The sequence below is a fragment of the Vidua chalybeata genome, chromosome 18 (genome assembly GCF_026979565.1).
Source record: "Vidua chalybeata isolate OUT-0048 chromosome 18, bVidCha1 merged haplotype, whole genome shotgun sequence".
Classification (NCBI taxonomy): Eukaryota; Metazoa; Chordata; class Aves; order Passeriformes; family Viduidae; genus Vidua; species Vidua chalybeata.
This window is the reverse complement of record NC_071547.1, coordinates 3,109,134-3,124,256: the sequence shown is the minus strand read 5'-3', so window position 1 is coordinate 3,124,256 and position 15,123 is coordinate 3,109,134. Positions and strand designations below refer to the sequence as shown.

The following is a 15,123-nucleotide window of genomic DNA, read 5'->3' as shown; positions in this document are numbered from 1 at the left end:
ATTCACCACAGGTGAAATCTGGTCAAGGTAACATGTATCACTCTGGAATAGTGGACAGGGGATGCTGCCTATCTGACTCACATCCAAATAAAAGGGAAATTCTTTATAAAGTATGCTTCAGATGGAAACTGTGATGATCCAGAAGAGAAAAAGCATCATTTCACTGCTCAGTTATTGTCTCAGTAGGGAAACAACACTCCAGTCACAGTCAAATCTAGAGCTTGTCCTGTACTATTTTTGCTGTAGTTTTCTTCTGCACCATGTGATGACTTTTCAGGGGGGCTGTGTGAAGTGTTTGGAGTCTGTTGTAGTGGTGCTAATGGAGTAGTAATTAAGGTATCTCCATCACTGTGCTGAGACACACAGAATCAGTGTTTGGGCAGCATCCCTCAGATTTCTACAGCTCAGGATTCTGTGGACGTGTTTTTGGCTTCTACAGGCCAATTGCTCTGTTACATCCTGACTGTTCCTCTACAGCCTTTTTGAAATACCACTCACTAGGCTAATGCCAGTTAACCAGGTTTTTATCTTCAGTGCTTCTCCCGTGATAAGTATTTCCTCCTTTTACATCACTGCATAACTTCACTGGAACCTTTCTCTCTCCTTCTCTTGCCCTTCACCCTCCACTCCAGTCTTTATTCTCTGTAAACTGTCTTTCACTTCTCTCCTTGCACTTGTTTTCTCAAGTGGTGCATTCATTGATTTCCCTCTCTCTTGGTCTCTGGACACCACATTAGTTCCTCTCATGTCCTCCTAAACATCACTGTTTTTACATAAACCTAAGCTCAAAACTAAGCATACAAAAAAATTTATCTTTTTTTTCAACCCACTTGCTCTTTTAAGTCTTAGTCTTGCTGAATATGTAATTTTGATTGTGAGTGATGGACCTCTGACATGGATATTGTCTTTCTCCTACTGCTTGTTGTCCTCTACAAGCAGGATTTTTGCCGTAATTTGAAATATGTTAAACTTGTTTGCTTTTCTCTCAGTTTTTTGGTAGGCCTCTCTTTCAAAAAATGACGTTTTCTTTAATGCATGTGTATATATGTCTGGTGCAGATACTTGCACTTCAAATTCTGGGGAGTTTGCACGTGTAAAATTGGTGCAGACAAAAGCAGACAGCTTGTAGTATCTTGTGGAAAATGTGTCTTGCATTTGTGTTTTTGCCTGTTAATATTGTGAAGTCAGAGAGCACTCAGTGTCTTGAAAAGGTGAACTCCACCCAGTTCTGGATTGTCACTGATGTTATCTGCCAGAATATGGATAAACTTGGATTTTCTTCTTTTTTTTTTTTTTTTTCTTTTGTGAAGACCAGTTTTGCTGACCTCCAACGTAGTTGCCACATTTGTTGTGGATGTAAGTTGATTCCAGGGTTTGCAGTGTGATTGGTCTCAGAAAATTTGCAAACATCCTGAATTTAATTTCTTTGGGAGGAGATGGCTGGTGCTGCCAAGGGTTGCTCTATCATCCTCTCTTTCTTACAGCCTTTTTCTGAGTCTCTGTCACTGGGCAGAGGCAGTGGGCTCATGAGCAGCTGTGGGCTTGGGTTGGGTCTTCTGATCTTACTGTAGGCTTTTCAAATCTGTAGCTTTCATGTGAGTCCATGGAAGAGGTGAGATGTTGGGCTGCCATTAGATATTGCAGAAGACTTCTGCAGTGCTGATTTATTCAACATTCCTACGATCAAAATCCAGACAGGGTGACCTGCTGTCAACTGGATGGTGTTCCTTTCTGGTTCTTCTTCAAACTTCTCATGTTGCTGCATGCAATTTCATAACAGTTGTGTTTCACCTGGGAGCTGGCAGTGTTCCACTGAGGAGTAAGCTGTTTGTTTTACTTTATTTTTCTTATGTTCTCTGTACTGCACTTCAGGGCCTTTGGCATGGAAACATGCTGTTAGAGTATCTCTTAATTATTGTGGTAACCTGAGAGTGCTCCAGAGTTCTTGTCTCCAGTCAAATGCAGAAATAATGACCTTTCTCAGATGAATGTTTTTGGGAAGGAGAGTGGACAGAAAGAGATGTTCTGTGTGAACTGCAGGCAGCTATTTGCAGGGATTCAAAGTGTTTCAGATGCTGTCTCAGTGGTTATCAGTGGCATTTTGCCTATTAGGAGTGTGTGGTCCTAGGTCACCTCTGCTGTGCCAGTGAGAGTTTGATGGATTATTGTGTGATGGGGCCAGAAGGTGGCACATAGCCCTTACAGCAGGGAGAATGACAGGCTATTAAAATCTGGCTGGTACATTTTTTTGCAGGGTGTTGTGCTAGGGCTGCAGAGCTGCCTGGCTGTTTTTGGTTGCTGTTTAGCTTCTCCCATTCTGAGCTTCCACTGACATTAATGGAATCTCTATGCCTGGAACCTCAGGGACCACATGAAGAAGATTGGTGGAGAGGATCAAAGAGGAGAGGCTTTTTGTTTTAAGTGTCTGCTTTTAGATGGAAGGTGACAACATGATGCTGGATTTTTGATTCTGTACCTAATGCCAAGCTCTGCCTCATTCTTAAAAACAATATAAGATTGAGAGTTGCTGTATTGCTTGTACTACTGGGGCAGAAATAGTAAATACTTAACTTTAAAAATGTAAACATGATCTTTCCATGATAGATTTGGTTGTGGGCACTGTTATGATGGAGTCATTCTTCTTTTGAGATTTGCTGGCAGTGCCCACTCTCAGGTTATCTCTTTAGTCACTTTTTATTTTTGAGACATATATATTTCATCTTTTCCACCCCAAGTTGCTATAGAATTGCAGGAAAATGTGTGGCAACTTCTATATCACAAGGCAGAATATCAGTTCAGTTACTAATGGAAACAGATGCAGCATGGTTTTGGCTTGGAGCTTGTAGGCTGTTTGCCCCATAGCTTTATAAGTTAATATTCTTTTTCATTATTCTCAGATGGATGATTGCATCCTTGAGTAGGAATTTGCAGCCCACTGAAATCTTCTAACAAGTTTGCAATGTTTAATAATACTTGTTTTATAAAATTCAAAAGATAATGAGATCATATCTTTCTTTTAACTGTTCAGAAAAAGTGTTTGTTACTGTTAATTTTACCTTCTTGATTTACTAGAGATGATAACATCTAAATTTTCAAGTGTATCTTAGGAGTGGTGGAATAATTCATAACTGTAAATCAGCTGAGAGCATTTCTGAGTCTCCTGAAGAGAATTCCTGCTCAGTGTTGGCTTGGCTTCATACACTAGGATTGTTTTGGGAAGGAAAAAGCACTTACTGATCGCCAGGAGCTGAAATAAAAACCATCAACTTTAGAAAAACCTTAAGTGGATGGTCTTCCTATTGAGGCTTGACAGGAGGGCTGTGAGCAGTGACTGCAGTGTCTGTGCTCCCAAATCCATTTATCCCACGTGGCTGAGCCTGTGGTGGGCAGGACTGGGCAGTGGCCGTGCAGGAGCTGCCCCCTGGGGCCGGGCTGGTTCCACCTTCCTGTCACTGCTGTTGGCACAGGCTGCTTGGGAAATGGGCACCCAGGGGCAAGAATCTTCCTAGTTCATGACTGGTCCTCAAAGCCACACAGTCAATGTCCTCTTCTCATCTGTAGGATTTAATTGTAGCTTTAGGTAATATTTAGCAGGTGCTTTTTTGTTTGTGGCTTTCAGACAAAAATTAACGATTTCTTGTTCCACTGACTTTTGACTTTTTCCACCCTTATTCCAGTTGTTCTGATATTATTACGGTGCTTTTTTTTTTTTAGCATTAAGGATAAAATTAAAATTTTGGCATTTTTCTCCGTTTTTGAGACAATTACCAAGAGGTGAGATGTTATCTCCTGACTAGCACGAAGCCCTGAAACACAGAGGGTTGTGCAGCAGTAGCAGGGTTTGTGTGAGCAGCACAGAGCAGTCACTGAGGAGAGAACTGATGAATTCACTCCAGAGGTGTCAGTATTGGAGGCTGTGTGGCAAGTTTGTGCTGTGAGAGCTGGAAGTCAGACACAGACAGGAGCAGATGTGACAGGCTGTTCAGCACAGGTGACATGATCTAAAATGTCAACAGACCTTCAATGCATCCAGCAAAATGTAACAGCACAGGTGAAGGTGAGGCAGGGGTGTGGTGGATGACATTAAAGAAAATCCCTTGGCTGTCCTTTTGTCTTCACCATATGTACAGCACCTCCTGCTCTGGATGTTTGTCTTCCCCTTTAAAAACCATGGTAATTGGGGAGCTGACAAAATGGGTGTTTTTGTTTGCAAATGGTCACAATGAACATTCATCCTCCTCAGTTTATTTCTGAGTCGTGCTGTAGCTAAGCTGTGGGAATGGATTGAATGTGCCATCCAAGCTTCTCTTTCCTCAGAGCTCATTTCCACAATACATTACCCTGATGGAAACTGTTTCCTGTTTTCTGCTCATCTCTCTTTCCTCCTTCTTCTACTTTTCTGGTGCTGACCTCCAGTTTTTCTCCATACACAGCCTGGTTATTAGAACAAGAGATTTTCATGGGGTTGGGTTTTTTTTTTTCTCTGTAACATCTGTGCCAATCTTGCTGAGATTTTGTACCTTGTCAGTTTTCCCATCTCTTTTGTCTAACCTTGCCCGTTCTGTCCTGTGTCCCTGGAATCCACCTCTTGGTGCTCTTGGTGTCTCTGCAGTTTCAATTATGCACGTACGTTCCTCAGGCAAGTGGAAGCTATTTTGGGATGCAGTGTGACTGAAATGCTGCACAGCTGAGTGACCAAAATCTATTTTATGCGCAGGTGACTCCTCTGACAGGGCTGTGTCCTGTAGAGGGGCTGAGCTGGATGCTGCCTGTGGGAGCACATGGACTGCAGGAAATCTGGGATTCCCCAGGACTGCCCAGCTCAGCACTTCAGCAGTGAGGGGATGGTACCCACAGGCATCATCTGTGCCTATGTCAGAGCTATGCCTGGAAATCATCCCTGCCTTGGCAGGGGTAGGAATTTGACTTCCCAGGACTTTATATGATGATTTTGTTGCTTGGTCTCTCATTTATTTTTTTCTTTTCCCAATCCTGATGGATTTTAGCGCTGTGTTATTAAAGGGTTTTGCTACTGACAACTGTGTCATTAACAGGAATATTTTCAGTCTTCTTATTAAGAATACTTGCATCTTGAAGGACCTAGTGTTCAGTTAATTCAGCAGCTGGGAGCTGAAGGTACTAATTGCTTGTAAGATGTTTTGTCCTGGATTATAAATGCAAGTAGGGAATTAAAGACCTCCACAGAACCAGAGGTTGTTTCAGATACTTTACAGAAGATTTTCAGTTTGCACTGTACCAGCTCTGCAAGAATAGATGCTTGAAACGATATTTGTGTTCATTATTCTTCTGTGCAGGGTTTGTCATGTCTGGAACACCATTTGTTGGAGCATTGGCTCAAGCCAGTGATAGATCCTTCCACATTTCTCCCAAAAATATTGGGACTACTACCAATAAAGTCTAGCAGTTATTAACACAAAAGCCCTTGGCATCTCGTGGGGGTAGCGTTGAGAAGTCAAGGAAGGTGTGTTGAGAGACCCAAAGACTAGGAAACAATGAAACCAGCTGCACTCCAGTGTGAAATGTTCACTGAGAAAATAAAATTTGTAGGAGAAGGCTACTGTGTGGTTTCAGTGGAAGCACCTACTCAAAGAACAACTGCATTGATGGGATTTAATTTTATTGATTATTAAATGAAGGGATATCTCCTTTTAACCTTTCAAACAGGACAAGAATCAGCTCACTCAATCCTTTTAATCAAGTTGTAAATATGTGATAACAAATTGTATTTTGAATGATGTTGATAATTTCACTAAAATAACAGCTGTACTAAGGTTGGACATTGACACCAGTGCTGAGAGAACTGCTGTGGGAAGTGGTGCTGAGGACTCCTCAGTGTTCTGCTGGTAACTGCCTGGTTCTGAGCTCTCTGTCTTCTGCCACCACTCACTTGTGGGGCCATGAAAGTCATTTCACTTTTTCAAGTTTCAGTTTGTTCATCTCTAAACCTGACAATTAAGGTGGATTGTCACGCAGACCAGCCCTGGGTGTTTCAGCACCCAGCCAATGAGTTGGCTTTGGGGACCCAGATTTGCCTCAGCACATGGTTTCCATTCTTTTCCCCAACCACAGAAATCTTTGTTTACCCAGTGGAAGCAGTGGCCCCAACTTCCTTGACCTTGGATCTGTTTTCCTTCCCAAAGACTAGGATGAGGATCATGTATTTTTGTAGTAGTTTGTTTTTTGCTTTTAGTACAGACTGATGTATTTCATGTGAGGTGCTGAACTACTTCAGCTGTGAAGTATTTATAGTGTTGATGTGTGTAGTTGCCACCCTACCCTTACATTAAAAAAAAAAAATATCCTCTCTAGTTGATTGCTCTTGATTTGGAAGTAATAAAGAGGCTGGATCTCTGTAACTGAAATTTTGCTGACCAGAGAAGGAAAGATGGAATAATTCCGAGAGCTGCCTGGGCCACGAGCCACCCGCTGGTTTTATGTGCATCACATTTAGTGTGTGGAGTCAGGCCTGTAAATTGACTGAAACATGGAACAGGTTGTCCAGAGGGGCTATGGAGTCTTCATCCCAGGAGATACCATGGAGCCATCTGGACATAGTTCTGTGCAGCTGGCTCTGGCTAGTCATGGGGGTTGGACCTCCAGAGGTCCCTTCTAGCCTCTGCCATTCTGTGACTCTAAAATTCAGAAAAATATATCCAGGCTTGTGTTTCTAGGGAGAAAATTCTAGTGCTGATTTCTTTTCCTTCCTATCACTGTCCTACCAACATGCCCTTAAACGAAAGCCCCAGCCCTGCCATCTGCTGTGGCTCAAGGACTTCCCAGATAGAGCTTTGCAGGCCTTTATGGTTGAAAAATTGTTGTGGAGGAGCACTTTTGTGGCTGCTGGCTGGAAAACCCTCTAGGCTGAATGGCATTTTCCTGCTCCCTCACTGATCTGGAAGTGAGGGAAAGCTGCCACAGCTTTAATGGAAACTACTGCACAGTCAGGAGAAAATTGACTGCCCCCCATGTTGCTTTGCTGTCTGCTGGTTTATAAATTGTAATGCTTTTCATTAAAAAGAAGAGGAAAAAAAGTGTCAGGTCTCTGTGGGTCCCAGATCATTAGCAGGATCAATTCCTTTTTCACTGCAGAGATCAGAGGCTACAGTCTTGCATAGCCAGAGCTTCAGCTCCTGACAGACCAAGCAAACAATGCAGAGGCAGAAGAGCTGGTGTGTGGCTGTCTGAATTGCTGTGCCTGGATTTTCATTGTGGTAGAAGATTCTTTGGAGCCTGTGAAATTAATTCAGTCCCTTGTAGGATTGGGTCAGAACAGTCTCATCAGCTCCAGTACCAGAAATGTTAAATCCCTTAACTTGAGGCTTGCAGTGAAAATGATTTCTTGGTTACTTCAGGAAGTTGATCGTAGGTGATGAAACTTTCACCCCCTGAAGGAGGGATGGTAATTATTTAAAATCTTTTACCTCTGAAGGTGTGTTCTGGTGCTAGTGTGAAGGAAGTTTGGTGTGCTTCGGTCCAGTTCCACAACGCTTGGCCCACCACCACTGCTGACATGGTTTGCAGCCATGCTGGAGGTGCCAGTCTGAGAGCCAAGTGTATGGAACAGACTGAATTTACTTCTTAGTCATGGATGTGGTTGAGTCATAAACTTGCGTGTGCTCAGTAAACACTGTAAGTGTTGGGTGAATAAATAGAACTGATTTACAGAGGGTTGTAAGACTGCACGTCACAAGGTGCCCTTCTGCTGTGACTAGTCCTGAGTGTGGCTGTGAGCATCCCATTTAACCTTTCACTGCTTTAACCTCTCATCCCCAGCACAGTGGGATTCAGAGGGTTGTTAAAATTTGATTTTAAATTGCTCTTTAATGCTACATAGCACGAGGCATTCTCAGTTCTTTGCTTTCCCTCTCTAGGGTGGATACACGCGGTTTATACTCCAGTAGATTCTCTGGTGTTTGGTGGAAATATCCTGCATAGCTTTAATGTTCCCATGCAGCTTCGCATCTATGAAATTGAGGACAGAACAAGGGTAAGGATGCTTGATTCTCTTTTTAATTGAGCAGTTCTTTGTGACTATGATCTGTCATAGTCTCTCCCTCCTATTCCCTTCTGACAAACAACAACTGACGGGATCTCCGTGTCAGAGTCGTTGAAACAAGAGGTAAACATGAAGTAATGAGACTTTCAAATGTTGGTTATTTTTAGTGGGATTTACTCATGTGCTTCCCACAGATGTGTCCTTTCTATGTCTTTTGTCTGCCTGTTAAACTTCCATAAAACACCTTCCCTTTTGCACAAAACCATACTGCACTTTACAGACCTTTGTACTGGTATTTCTGGTAACCCTCTGCTTATCACCTCTCTGTGCACACTTGGGGTGGATGCCTGATCCTGGAGAATTGATGGCACTGGGCTGGTTCTGCTGCCCACAGCTGAATTGACAAAGCTGTGTAGAAGTTGTGTATGAAATGACATCTTCTGTAATTGGCAGTCACTACAGTGACTTGATACCATGCAAGAATTTCTTGGAACGGAGAGGCTGGGGTGGGACCTTGATCTGAAGGTTGTGATGTTCATCTGGCTGTAGCACCTCCCTAAGGGAAAGGCTGGGGAGATTACTGTGCCACCTCTTTGTTGGGGGTGACAATTTTATCCTTGGTTAATAAAGAGGGCACCTACTCATCATATCCATTGAGTTTCAAAACGCAGCAGGATCAGAAGGAAGTGGCTCTGGTTTAGAAGGCTGTTAAATTACCTGTGCAAGGCTATTGTGGCATTCTGATATAAAAATGGACCAGAGAGATGTGCAGTCCAGATGGGGACTATTTTGGAGGCCTCACTTTGAGACAGTGCTGATAAACCACTGACACAGGTGCCAGCTCTGGTGTTAGTGGAGATTTGGGCTGGCAAAATGGCAGGAAATAGCAATTCTTCTTCACTGAGAAGTCTTAAAATAGCGTGTTGTGGACATCAGTGCAGTTCACCCCTACAAGAGGGCACAGATCTTGCTCCAAGTTGGCTTTTACCCCAGATTGCTTTGCAGTGAGAGTGCATAGGCCTGGAGCAAATACAAGTTGTTTTGAAGTACATCTCTGACTCAGTGGGAGTGAGGTGTCCTCCCCCCAGCCTCCCTGGCTTCCCAGCAGGTACAAGGCCTGGTAATCTTTACATTGCCAAACAGTGGTGGGAGCAGTGGGTTTCCTGGAGTGACTTTAAGGAAGAGTAGCACAAAAATGAATTCTTAGAGGAAGAGAGATGAAGACAAAAGTTGAAATTTAGGGGGAATTAGAACAGAGGAGTGTGGCAGAGAGCAGAAGTGGAGGTAGAGACCAGAGTGGATTCAGCCTGGCTTTGAACAGGTGAGAGTGTCAAGTGTCTTGAGAAAGTGCAGAGAGACTTTGATAGGAAAGTTATGGTGACAGGAGCAGGAAGGGCTCACCTGGCAGAGGTACTGGGCACAGGAAGGTTTCCAGAGTGACTGTTAATAAGAACCAGCAATACATGCAGGTGAGCAGGGGAGGGTGTGTTGTTGCTGGGAAGGATGTTGCACTTGGAGAACGGAGAAGGGGAGACTGGGAGGGAGGATCAATGCCAGAAATGAGTGATTTCCATTGAAGTCTTTGGGGAAGATGGGCAGGAAATGCTCTTTTTTCCTTAAGTTGTATAAAAATGGACATTTTGTTCACACAGGACTTGAGCTACCCAGGATCACACACCTTGGGTTGTAGCTGCTCAGTTGTGCTTCAAGGCCCTTCTCCTTGGGAAGCTGGGTGCAGCTTTGATTTTCTAAGCTTTTTATGCCAGAAGGCAAAACTCCTTATAACAGTCAAATATTTTGGTAACTTCTATGAATTAACCAGCTAGTTACACTGAAATGCCTTTTAAAATTTACTGGCACACTGATCGTATGAGGAGGTTGTGGGAGTTTGGTATCTGCATCTTGAAAACTGTCCTGTCACCATTAATTGTGAAAGGGATACTGCAACATTTGGAAATCCCAAATCAGACCTTTGTTCTTGTCATTTTTTGTTTAAACTTTCTTTGAAGTCTGTGCATTTCTTTATCATTTTCCTTGCAAAAATAGTGGAGTGCTTTAAAAAAAAAAAAAAAAAAAAAAAGAAAGCCAGCAGCCCAGAACATCCACGACTTCACAGAAGCAATTTCAGCTCTTGGATGTTGCTGTGTGCTGGCAACGTGTTACGCACAGGCTGTACCTGTGCTCACAAACTTGTGCTCGTGGGCAGATGTATAAAATCAGAACTGTGTGAACAGTTGAAGAATAGCAAGAATTTCTGCACAGAAACAAAATAGAAGCCGTGCAGCTAAGGCATACAGAAGTTTGATAAAAGGCAGAAAATCAATACTGTGATTTAGAAATAATAACACTCCCTCCCCCCACCCCCAGCTAAAAATATCGTGCAGGAATCTTGAAGGGGAAATGGTTTCAAAACAGAATTCTGGTGTGTACTACCTTATTTGCTTTGTCAATCAAATTTTGTCATTTATTTGTTGAACTAATTCCATTCATACACTGGCTGGTCTGGCAGACTCAGTACAGTGTAGTTCACCCAAATTTGCCAGTGTGAGCACACTGCAAATGAGTTTCTCATCAGTATTGATCTTTCCATTGTGTATGGCACAGAAGTAAATTACATGATGTGATTGACAAAGTAATTTGCCACACTCAAATCCAAGTGTAATACAGGTGTGCTTCTCCTCTTCATTTTGTACAGAGCAATTTTATGGAGGTTTCACTGTGTTTAAACCTGCTATGTAATGTTTAATCATCTTTGATTGCTGATATTCAAAGTCATTTTTATGCTAGGTGTAGTTGTTATTGTCTTAGCTCAGACAAGAATAAATACAGGGTTGAAATGGTAATGCTGATTTACAGCCTGATAAAATTGCCTAGTTTATATACTTGTCATGCTTATTCTAACTTAATTCCTCATACCCCTGGGAGACTTTTTAAGAGGGTTGTAGCCATTTAAAAATAGTTTTAAGGAGTAATAAAAAACATGTCTATTGTGGGAAACAGCTCCTAATGTGCAATTGAGGTAAACAAATATTCTCCAGCCTTACAGTTCGTAGAGACTCTCATTTTGCAGCCTGGCTTTCCTGGAGGCCAATTAACAGCCAGTCAAACAGGCCAAGCTGTTTAGCTCTCTGCAAGCCCAGCTTGAGGAACTGCAGAGCAGGATGCCATGCAGGGATTTATCATTTGGCACAGGGGTGATACAGCTCTCTAGTACTGAAGAGGAAGAATGTATCAAACTTACCCCCAATTAATCTAAATTTAACTGCTTTAAAAAATTGAAACGTGGTGGGAACAAGGGCACTCTGAATATATACGTAAGGTGGTCACTCACAGATGATGGTGTTTGCTATTCACTTGGTTTTCTGGAATGTAAGATAACATATTAAGTGGATAGCTTAATTATTTTGTAAATAATCATAAATTGCTTTTCAATAGTGTGATGAGATTGATTAAACACAAGTGGAGTTTGTAATGATTTTAATGAGCATTGTGGAAGAGATTATGACTTCTTTCAGGAAAACGTGTGTCTTGCTTAGGGTTTTTTTTTTGTTTTTGGAGGGGCATATAAATCTCTCAAATATTTTCACTTTGAACTGAAGAAATGGATCATATTCCAGAGAGAATTTTTTCTTGCTGTACAGGAATAATTAAATTTTTTTTCCAGTGGATTGTAAATTATTAATCACAGAAGTTAGAGCTGGAAATGCCTATTAGATGATCCAGTGTATTTCCCTGCTGGTGAGGAATTCAGTCCTCTGGCAGTGTCTGTCTCAGATATTACACTTGGAACTCATCACAGAACATTTTTAATTCTTTTCCTTCTTTCTCTTATTCCTCCTCCCCTGCCCTTAAGAGTTCATTTGCCTATGAGTGTACAATGGAAAGAGTATGGACATGCACATAATGCAGTTCACATCCGTTATAATTAATAAATGTTCAGGGATATCACAAAGAGCATATTCTTCTATACTTTTCCATAAGGCAAACTTTAAAAGTTTTTAAAGCACTGTTGGAGTCTCTTTACTGGCAGAAGGCCCTGTAGATCTCTGCACAGTATCTCTGTCTACAGATGGTGTAGAGAGCTCTTCCTTCTGAAGGTTTGTAAAAGCAAAGCCTTCTCGGGCAAACAGTGGATTACAGAGGCATGGAGGGATTTGCTGTGGGTTGGAACATTGATAGCGAGGCAATTAGGAACTCAAATTGAATATTAAAGATTGATATACATAATGGGAGCACTGCATGCATTACTGCCTTGTCTTTCACATTGAATTAACATTGGTAACAACTAAATTTGGTGAAGCTCAGAATCTGTCAACAAATGTTGAGCAATGATGTCTTTAATATTCCCAGGCATGTGGCTGAAAACCTTTTGAAGGCTGAGGGGTGGAAGGCGGCTTCCTGTTTGTAAGTCAATTCTTTGCAAATTTTGTTTCCTGCAGTGCTCTCTTGGAAAAATTTGAGTTCCTTTATTAGCATATATTTTAGCATGGATAATTTCCCCTGTGTTCCCTAATAGTCATAAGTGACTTGATCTCTTCTCTATGACAAATAACTAAACTAAAGGAAAAATTTTCTTCAATGCAAAAAGGCCCTGGGGTTAAATGTTCTCACATTTAGGGGATTGTTGTTTGGCTGGTTGGGTTTTTTTTTTCCTTTTCTTTTTTCCCTTCCTTTTTCGTATGTGTGCTTTGTAACAAACCACACAGGGAAACATTTGGGAAGGTGTAGCAGTGCTGGATGCATGACCTGTAGCAACAAGCAGTTCAGATTTGCCAGCTGTATTTGTGTTGAATTTAAGGGATTTTAACTTCTGGGAATTGCCATGGAGTATTTAATCCTACACTATGATACATCTAGTGTGACAATACAGTATATTTTGCCTTTGTTACATTTTGTTTTACTGCTAAGAGTGTTTGCATTTCCTGTGCCCTGGAAACAGAGGCAAGTTCTTTGGCTGTCCACCTTGGGGACAGGTTTCAAATCTGGGCATTCCAGTAAGTCACTGATCTGCTCAAGTGGATGCTTTGATCACCATGCAGGTGTTTGGACAGTGCCTGCTTTGCAGAGCTGAGGCTGAGTTTGCAGGTGCTGGGTTAGTGGTTCTGTTCAAACTTTGGGCTTTTGGCTGATCTGTGGTGGGTGGTGTTTTGGTTTTATTTCTGAGGTAACGCTCCTTTGTGGTGCAGTTCAGCTTTTCACTAAAGGTGGGTGCTGGGCTTAGGGAGCAGTGAATATGCAGAGAATGTTTTAAAGCAGCTCCTGTAACCCCAGTGCAGTGCATGTGAGCCTGCAAAATGCAGATTTCTGTGCCACCAGGAGAAAGAGGTGTACAGTGTAAGTACAAGTGCATGCAAGATGCATGGCATCCATTTTTAACGAATCACAACAAATACACATATCTTCCTGCATTTTAGGAGCTTCCCAGATCCTTCTGTGGTACAGTGACCTTCTACAGATAGAAAACTATGCTGGAAAGGAAGGAAGCCCTCTTTGTTTTCTTTTGTATCTGAAATACTCTTACAAATAACTAGTGTTGGAGAATTCAGCTTTTTGTGTGAGAACAACAGGTCTGAGATGTAAGAAAAAGTACACAGCTTGACAGGATCTTTTGTCAAAATCCTGTTCTTCTATTCTTACTCTGTTTGCGGCAAAAGCTAACTTGCTACCAAAGGGTAAACCACATAAGGGATTTTTACTTTAATGTGTAGTTATCAAGAATTTGTCTGGTAATTTCTTTAATCAAATTGTTGAGACAACCACAAATGAAAAAGATGAATTTTCTGCTTGACTCATTTTAGGTAATGTCGCCATTTTGATAAAAATCCTGTGATAGTGTTTAGGAGATGAAAACCCACACCTTTATTTTAAGTTTTAGTGACTAACATCTGTATGTGACCACCCTATGTTTATACAGCAGGTAAATAATTCTGTAGGGGCCATCCATCAGTTTCATGATTTCACAAGAACACAAACCCTCTCCTCTCCCACCACCCCAAGAGGATACAAATTAGTGAACCAAGAAATGATGCTGTCGTGGCAGGCAGGCTGGCTCCTCATTCCGTATGCTGGAGGCATTCAGCTCCCTGCTCCCACCCTCTCCCCTCCCCCTCCTCACACTGTTTGTGCTCTTGATAACACGATGGGAATGATGACTGGCCCTTGTGCTGCAAACTTCTCTCCCTTCCCCATGGGCTGACAGTGTTGATTTGTTTCCAGGTGCACGCCAAATTCCGCTATCCTTTCTACTATGAGATGTGCTGGTATGTTCTGGAGAGATACGTGTCCTGTGTGACCCAGCGCTGCCACCTCAGCAAAGAGTACCAGAAAGAATCAATGTTAATTGGTGAGTGAATCCTTTGAGTGCAGATTCAGAACTGATGCTGGCACCTCAGGCTAGCTGCTGCTTTGGTTTCTGCAAAGCAGATTATAAATTGACCTGGAGAACTGGAGAAATTCTAATGAACTGTTTCTTTATTTTGGGGTGGGGAAGATTTTTGACTCTTAAGCGTTTCCATGAAGTACCAACCTCCTTTGAATTACATTTATTGAACATTCCCTTAGCAAATGGATCCCAGAAAATAATTTTTGGATGTGTTTGTTTGTTGGTTTCAGTAATGTTTGTGTTGGGATGATCTGCCAAACAGTTGAGGATTTACTGCCATGTTCAGCACAGTACTCAGTAGCCAGAAATGTGTATATTGCAGATGTGCTCTGGTGGGGTGGATATTTTGTCCTTTTGGAGAGCAGCTCCTGTACAGAACACATTGTGGTCACTAAACCTGCCCTCTTTTTCTTCTCTTTTCTTTAAATTCTCCTGTAATTCTCTGGTGACTGGGTTCTAGTGCTGCAGAAAAGCAAACTCAAGAAAACACCTACACAAATCTCCATGATCTGTAACCCAGGTACAGGGAGGTCAAAGAACCCTTCACAACAAGAGCTGAAAATGGACCAGAGGAGAGACAGACAGATGTGCCCGAGGCATTACCTTGGCACTGGTGTGAGCTTTGCATCAATGTGTGCCAATCCAGTTGTTGCTGTGCTGAACTGCCCTCTTTTTCCTCTTTTTGATGGAAGGTGGTGGTGGGCCATGTTCCCTCTGCTTTTAA

At 42.1% G+C, this 15,123-nt stretch overlaps 1 protein-coding gene across 4 annotated transcripts in view; it reads left to right on the top strand.

Annotated features, from left to right (window-relative positions):
* Positions 1–15,123, top strand: part of KDM2B (lysine demethylase 2B) — a 113,513-nt gene that overhangs the window by 45,527 nt on the left and 52,863 nt on the right. For all 4 annotated transcript variants that reach the window (XM_053959128.1, XM_053959129.1, XM_053959126.1 and 1 more), the window contains 2 exons: positions 7,893–8,008; positions 14,234–14,360. In XM_053959128.1, coding sequence (XP_053815103.1) covers positions 7,893–8,008; positions 14,234–14,360 — 243 coding nt within the window. The remainder of the gene's footprint in view (positions 1–7,892; positions 8,009–14,233; positions 14,361–15,123) is intronic.